The following is an 8184-nucleotide window of genomic DNA, read 5'->3' as shown; positions in this document are numbered from 1 at the left end:
TCACTGGTTTCACCTACCTATATATACGTGGTGATGTGATATATACATATATATACACCACTCATACTGATAGGCACAAGTGACTATACCTGTGAACAAATACTCACGGACACAGTCTCTAGGAGGCACTGATTACATCTGACTCTACCCTGCATATATCATCAAGGGCAGTATTCCGCACTATACACTTGAGAACTGGCAATTTTTACTTTCGCTGCGCTTTTTTGACTTCATTGAGTCTTATTTGGGCACCTAGCGTCCAACTTTATTTTATTCTGAGTTAAGACTCTAATAAATGGTTTTTATCGTGTACATATCACTTATCAACATACACACATATCCTTTGTCTAGTGTACTCTGTGCATCTGCTTGAGTGCTCTCCATTGGGGTCCCTTTCTCTCACAAGTATTAGTTTATATTTACCCCGGATAGAAGCACCACAGAATCTATTAACAGCTGCTGCGAGGGTACTCTCCTTCCCTTCCCTTATCCCCAGCTTTACCCTAGTATTAGCCTATTGATTGGAGTGTCTCTTGCTCCCTCTACCCTCTGCACGCTACCATATGATGGCTGGCTTTCTATCCCGAAAGCCAGATTTAGAGAACTGGCAAACTGAAGCCCAGGAATGTTTTACTAACAGCACTAGTACACTAACAACTGATGATCCACCCACGATTAAAGTACAAGATTTCTTTAATGACCTCACCGTCAATTACAAAAAATATATGAGACTATACTGGGAAGTCTTCAGCTTAGAGACATACACTAAAGAGAAGCTAATCCCACGAGGTCTAAGGAGCAATCTAGCCCCAGCTCACAATATCATTGATGAGGGGTTTATTAAGACCTGGGAGACTATTATCACCCAATGCTCTAGGGACTTGATGAAACATCTGATTGATTATCAAACCACCCAATTACAGTTACAGAGCAACAAGATTGACGTACTGTTAATAGAAGTGGAAAAGTGGAACAAAGAAACAGAGTTCCAAAATCTAGAAACCCTTTTACAAACCAACATAAATAAATTTAAGAAAGAACTCAAAGGGCCTCATGCAGTAAGCGTCGATTAAGTGAAATCGGCAAGTTTACCGATTAGTCATGTTAATGGCGATTTTTCCTCTCCGTATGCAGTAAGTGCCGAATACATTCAAAATCAACCCGAAAACAAATCCGCCCACTCTCACGATGATTATCCGATCACACACAGGTGTATCGGCGTGCGTGGCGGGGTGCTGATAGGTTGCCCAATCACAAATCTTGCTGAATCAGGCGAAACAAGCATGTATTGGATTGCGCCATATTTAAAGGCAACGTGTATTGCTAATCATTCTCTGTGTTGTTGGGAGTGAGAGAGAGAGAGACGCACAGAGCTGGCTGATTGAACATTTGCATATTGACGGAGAGACTTGTTGTGTATTGGGTGAGCTTTGTCCATTGTTGTTTTGTTTACATCTTTGTCTTGTTTTATATGTGGAAGTGTTTCGTGTGATTGGCTGTACATTAGTTGTCTGTTTTTGTGAGTGCTGGAAGTATGCCCGCAAAGCGTGGGAAGAGTGATGCTGGTGGGAGTGGGAGTGCTACTCGTGCGAGTACGCGTCGGAGTGAACGTACTGTTCAGGGGAGTGATGTTGCTGGTGCACCGAGTGGTGTTGCTGGGAGTGGGAGTGCTGTTGCTGTGAGTGGGAGTGTTGTTGCTGGGAGTGGGAGTGTTGTTGCTGGGAGTGGGAGTGCTGTTGCTGGGAGTGGGAGTGCTGGTGCTAGGAGTGGGAGAGCTGGTGCTAGGAGTGGGAGTGCTGGTGCTAGGAGTGGGAGTGCTGGTGCTAGGAGTGGGAGTGCTGGTCCTAGGAGTGGGAGTGCTGGTGCTGTGAGTGCTGCTGGTGGCGCAGTTGCTGATGGGGTGGATGGTGGTGGCGTGCTTGCTGGTGGGCAGCTTTTGGAGGCTCTTCCATTGGAAGAAGGAGAGTCCAGTCAGCACCAGCCAAGCTCTGACCCTAAACCTGCTCGGAAGAAACGTGTGGAGAAGCCACGTAATCCTCGCTTCAATGACCAGGAAAATACAGCTCTTGTCACTGGCATTCTGGAGCACTATGACAGTATATATGGACATTTACTAGGTAAGTGTACCTTTACATTTATTATTCAAATACATGTAATCCTAGGTCATCTGAGTTTTGTTCATATGCAAATATGGGTTCAGAATATCTTTCTATGTTAATTAGTCTGGAAACACAGCTTTTTATCATGCCTTACAAGGACAACTAAACACAGGCGGTCAATTTGCCATAACTGCATACAATATGAATGCAACCTTGCTTACATGTATAGGTTTAGTAGTGAATGCTCATGTGCTTCACATATTACACATAAAACAGCATGTTTGCTATCTCTTGGAACAGCTAGCAGTGTAGGAAACTGGTGCTTCTATTATTATTAATTTACCTCATATATTTTATATGTTTTTCAAGGGCGGACAAGTTCAGCAAGCAGAAAAGAAATGTGGGACACAATAGTCATTGGTGTCAATGCATGTGGGAATCATGTGAGGGACAAGCGGAATTGTCACAAGAGATTTGATGATATTAGGTCCAAATTGAAAAAGAAAATACAACACCAACGCGTGCATGCTACTGGCACTGGAGGTGGGCCGACACCACAACGTCTCATATTAAGTCCATTGGAGGAGCTGCTTCGGGCAAAATTACTTCCCGTCGTCGTGGAAGGCTTACCTGGTGACCGTGATATAGGAATTTATCCCTCACAATTTCCACCAGGTGAGAAATATTACTGTACTAGGCGTGTCGTTGCTTACAGTTATTTTGCATATTTACACTGCTTTTTATACTGTCTTCACAATATAAGCATACCTGCATCTATATATGTATATGTCTGATTCTGTATATATATATATCTCAAAATAGACATATATGTTGTAGTCCTACTAAAAGCAGTAACTAATATAGCACGTGCCATTGCGTGCTCATTTACATGTGAATTCCCAAAATGCATTGCTGCAGTGGAAGCAATTGATGGTGGGCGAAGATGGGGAACAACAGGGTAGTACACATGTGTAACACATGTTAATGAGAAATTATTACTAGCTACAGGTACAGAACAGAAATATGTATAATATTATTGTGTATTTTATTTATTTTACTCCGACAAACATGACATTACTGCCTATTTTAAGCATGCATCAAATATATTGCATGCAACGGCCTACAAACATCACTTGCACTAACACATCTATAGTTGTTTATGAAAAGGTCCATTTTTGCTTTAACTCATATACAGACAGCATAATGAGGCACACGTATCATATTTTATGTCATTGTTTTCATAACTTAAAAACTGCACACGACTATTTAGCTCATCTACCATTGTGTTAAAGCAGCTGCAATTAATATCTCATCACAGCATACACTTCAACAGAGGGGGTGGGGTTCAGCACACACACTAATTACAGCCTCATTTTAGGGTCAACTTAGTTCACACCATTTTCACCTGTTTCAAGTAATTGAAAGGTGTGGCTGATTAGGCTTTTTGGGGAAGGGAATACCGTTATTACAAACTGACTAGCACAACTGAAGTTAATCACACTCATTTGAAAGCTTCACTTTAGCTACTAAATGCCCCAACAACTCATTACTTATCAAAGCGTACCTCACACATTAGTTCACTCATATCTATAGTTGAACTACTACTATCAACGACACATTATCACACACTGCATGTGTTGTCTTGTTGAGTCACAGCCACATTCAGGTGTGCCACATCTTATATTAATGTACCACACATATCCTGTACCAAAAACAAAACTTTGTGCAATATGACCACCTTCATGATAACCATTGTGAATGGTCATCTCATGATAGTTATGTACATTATGATACTGATATCACTACACAACATATGATTTTTATGTACAAATTTTATCTATTTATCCTCACGCATTACTGCAGAAACATAGTATGTTTTATGTTAGGGAACTCAAAAGTTCTAAGTACACAGGCATGTACATTGTTATTACAACTATTTATGTTCACTTTCACACACAAATTTTGGGTTAAGGAACTGATGCTGTTACGTACTCATAAATACAGAACATACAATAACTGTTTGTTCAATATTTACACATGTAAATGTAAAACTTATGTTATTGTTATACAGTATATAGTTGCCCCTGAAGGACATGTGTCACCTGAGAGGGAACAAGTGTCTTCACCTGGGTCAGCCAGCTCAACACACCTAGAAGGTGAGTGTATCAGTTGGTGGCCATATAATATGTGCTCTTCTATATGTTATGTTGTCATGTTCATTAATTGTTTTGCACATGTTCTTTAAATACGATTACTTAGTGTATGTGAAAATGAAGTGTAAGGCAACATGTATTGTGTTAGTGATGTTAACTATCATGTAGGAGTTGTGAGTTTACAGCAAGTTTTCATTCACTCATATTTCATACTGAGTCCAAACATTATTCTTAATTCAAGGTAGTTTTTAATGTGAGGTTATAAAACGTATGGAAACATGTTAGTTGTTACTTTTGACACAGTAGAATTACATAGTAACACAGCAGAGATTAACATGCCATTTAATAATGTGTACATTTATTTGTAGAACATGATGAAGAGGATTATGATGATGATGATGATGATGATGCCGCCGCCGCCATAGACACACAAATACAAGCAAGTGACCATGAAGAGGTTCCAATTGAAACTGTTTTACCGCCAACACGTCCAGCAAATACCACATATGATGCAATTGTAGCTTCTGAGGGAAAAATTGTGGAAGCAGAAAATCGTCGCCATTCTGACCTGATGACAGTGCTGGAAAGGATGATTGCACTGCAGGAAGAAACAGTTTCACAATTGGCACATCTCCACAGAGTCTTCATTGAAGTGCCTAAACAGTTGCAAAAAATCAACACCTCATTCGAAGCATTAGTTGTTCAGCAAACACAAGCTAATTACTGGAGAATGACTAATGTACCACAATTCAACACCTCACAGGCAGGATCTGTTCATGCAGGTCAGTTTTCACCACATTCATCTGATATTCATTCACCAGGCCCAAATGTTACCGGTCAAGTAGCAGACATTGCTGTGCAGGTTCCTGATGACATCCTACCGCTGCCATCTGTACAAATTCAGCAGCAGACACCTACAAAGGAGGCGACAAAAACAAAACAAGACACACATGAAACAGACCAACCATCACTTGTGCAGTGTCTACCAACTTGCTCACATGTGTCAGTGGGCACAAGCCCTGTCCGTGAACAGTCACTACCCAAAAGCCCTGTAGGTGAGTCACTGCCCAAAAGCCCTGTAGGTGAATCGCTGCCCAAAAGCCCTGTAGGTGAATCGCTGCCCAAAAGCCCTGTAGGTGAATCGCTGCCCAAAAGCCCTGTAGGTGAATCACTGCCCAAAAGCCCTGTAGGTGAGTCACTGGCCACAAGCCCTGTAGGTGAGTCACTGGCCACAAGCCCTGTAGGTGAACAGTCACTACCCAAAAGCCCTGTAGGTGAGTCACTGCCCAAAAGCCCTGTAGGTGAGTCACTGGCCACAAGCCCTGCCCGTGAAGTGCCAGAGGCCACTCAAAGTGGCTCTGTTGTGCCTAAAGTTGGTGGCAAAAGAAAAAGGAAAATTCAAGAGACAACAAGCAGGCCTGTTACTCGCTCGCAAAAGGAACAAAAAAAATAAATTTTAAAATTCACAAAATATGTCTTTGGCCTTGTTTTGTTGACTTCAGATTATCTAATTACTATTGTATGTATGCTGAAGACTGTGTTGTTTCCAAACTTTCAAGTATGTTCTTGTACACGTGAAGTTTTGGAAATGTTAACACTCCTAATTAATGAATAGTGTTATAAATATTGATGTATTAATCGTCTGTTCAGTAATGGTCCACCAGGAGCCAGTTGCTAAGTTTAGAGAAGCTGCCATTGATTTTGCAGCAAAACATTGCATTTGGGTGTGTTAATTGATGTAATCATTGCATGTGCATATTATTTTCATGCAATTATAAAAGCACCTATTTAACTGCAAACATCTTTCTTGTACGTGTACAGCAGGATTTTGTGTTAAATATTACTTACCTTTGGTGGCCATTGTAATGTTGTCCTTTAATCATTTATGTGTTCTTGTTTCAAGAACATCTCTGAATTTATACTAAAATATATGTAGTATGTATTGATATATGCACACACACACAGACACACACTGTGTGTGTGTGTGTGTGTGTATATATATAGTACTATCTAAACTGGTATAGATGTATTTACAAAAAACATACACTTCATGCTTCCTTGTGAAAACACACTATTTTAATAATACAGGCCTAATGTTTGACAACTATACTAAGTGTGAGCCTCTAACATTATTGGGTGCAAACAAATGTTTATTACTTAATTCACTCATGTTTATAACCATTTAAATAGGTTTCATACAAGGCCTACTTACTGCCATCAATATGTTGTGTGTACTCCTGCAATATAAAAAAAAAAAAAAAAAGATACATTATATATATATATATATATATATATACATGTAGAGGTATCAGTACGTGTTAGCCGAGCTTCAATAATCAAAAAATAAATAGATGATACCGTTCTGTGGCTAACGAAATGCTTTTATTTGTGCGAGCTTTCGAGATACACTGATCTCTCCTTCCGGCGATGTTACAATGAATGAAGCAAGGATAACTTAAAAACAGTGTCTCTTGGAATGTTATCTGTAGAGGTATCAGTACCGTGTTAGCCGAGCTTCAATAATCAAAAAATAAATAGATGATACCGTTCTGTGGCTAACGAAATGCTTTTATTTGTGCGAGCTTTCGAGATACACTGATCTCTCCTTCCGGCGATGTTACAATGAATGAAGCAAGGATAACTTAAAAACAGTGTCTCTTGGAATGTTATCTGTAGAGGTATCAGTACCGTGTTAGCCGAGCTTCAATAATCATAAAATAAATAGATGATACCGTTCTGTGGCTAACGAAATGCTTTTATTTGTGCGAGCTTTCGAGATACACTGATCTCTTCTTCCGGCGATGTTACAATGAATGAAGCAAGGATAACTTAAAAACAGTGTCTCTTGGAATGTTATCTGTAGAGGTATCAGTACCGTGTTAGCCGAGCTTCAATAATCAAAAAATAAATAGATGATACCGTTCTGTGGCTAACGAAATGCTTTTATTTGTGCGAGCTTTCGAGATACACTGATCTCTTCTTCCGGCGATGTTACAATGAATGAAGCAAGGATAACTTAAAAACAGTGTCTCTTGGAATGTTATATAACATTCCAAGAGACACTGTTTTTAAGTTATCCTTGCTTCATTCATTGTAACATCGCCGGAAGAAGAGATCAGTGTATCTCGAAAGCTCGCACAAATAAAAGCATTTCGTTAGCCACAGAACGGTATCATCTATTTATTTTTTGATTATATATATATATATATACATATACATATATACACACACACACACACACACACACTATACATATAGTACAATATACACTTTATATATATATATATATTTTTATGAGAGAGATATATTTATATATATATAGATACACACGTATTTAAACTCATGCAGACAGGTAGTTAACCAGACTTTCAAATACACACAGAAATGTATGTGGGAAAAAAACATTTCATTTTGCAGGTGTGTGTATTTACTGATATGGCTGTCTAAGCACTATTTTCACACAGTGCTCTTTGTTATTTTTCTAGAAAACTCAATGTTACTGAAATAAGTGTAGGAATGTTTTCACAAACGAGATAAAAAAATGATACATGTTTTTCCCACATTCGCCTATCACTAACCACAAAACTTAAACCAATTAAAAGGACACATCCAATTGGCGTTTGAAATAAGGAGTAAAAGTAGTTACTTTTGTTGACCTTGAAAACGAAACACAGGAATTTGTTAGCCATTGAGCAGAATCATTTTGATGAGCAAAGAAGACAGAACTGCACACATCTTTTGTGCTACTCTGACATGGCTGATGAATTCGTTAACCATATGAATCCCCTCTTAGGTTATAAGTACATGGTTTCAGAAGCAATTTTGAACAGTCGCGGACACAAAGCAAGCACACGCCAAATCTATGATTTGATTCGAGCTAAATATCCTTATTACCAAGACCGTAGGCATGCGCGGAATTTTAATTCCTCAAT

The 8184-nt window shown here is 39.2% G+C and overlaps 1 protein-coding gene across 1 annotated transcript; it reads left to right on the top strand.

The window, feature by feature from the left end:
• The first annotated feature begins 2424 nt into the window (after positions 1–2424).
• Positions 2425–5818, top strand: LOC142467003 (uncharacterized). The gene is made up of 3 exons (XM_075572634.1): positions 2425–2774; positions 4178–4255; positions 4621–5818. The coding sequence occupies exons 1-3, from the start codon at positions 2498–2500 to the stop codon at positions 5703–5705; spliced, it is 1440 nt and encodes a 479-aa protein (XP_075428749.1). The 5' UTR covers positions 2425–2497; the 3' UTR covers positions 5706–5818.
• The last annotated feature ends 2366 nt before the right edge of the window (positions 5819–8184 follow it).

Source organism: Ascaphus truei, chromosome 15 (assembly GCF_040206685.1).
Source record: "Ascaphus truei isolate aAscTru1 chromosome 15, aAscTru1.hap1, whole genome shotgun sequence".
Taxonomy (NCBI): domain Eukaryota; kingdom Metazoa; phylum Chordata; class Amphibia; order Anura; family Ascaphidae; genus Ascaphus; species Ascaphus truei.
Note: the sequence above shows the minus strand (reverse complement) of the source record. Positions and strands in the feature narration are given on the sequence as shown.

Excerpts from the sequence above, each read along its gene's own strand:
- LOC142467003 (XM_075572634.1), top strand. The coding sequence starts at position 2,498 with ATGTGGGACACAATAGTCATTGGTGTCAATGCATGTGGGAATCATGTG. Across the intron at positions 2,775-4,177 it reads TCCCTCACAATTTCCACCAG|TTGCCCCTGAAGGACATGTG; the intron begins GTGAGAAATATT and ends TACAGTATATAG. Across the intron at positions 4,256-4,620 it reads CAGCTCAACACACCTAGAAG|AACATGATGAAGAGGATTAT; the intron begins GTGAGTGTATCA and ends ATTTATTTGTAG.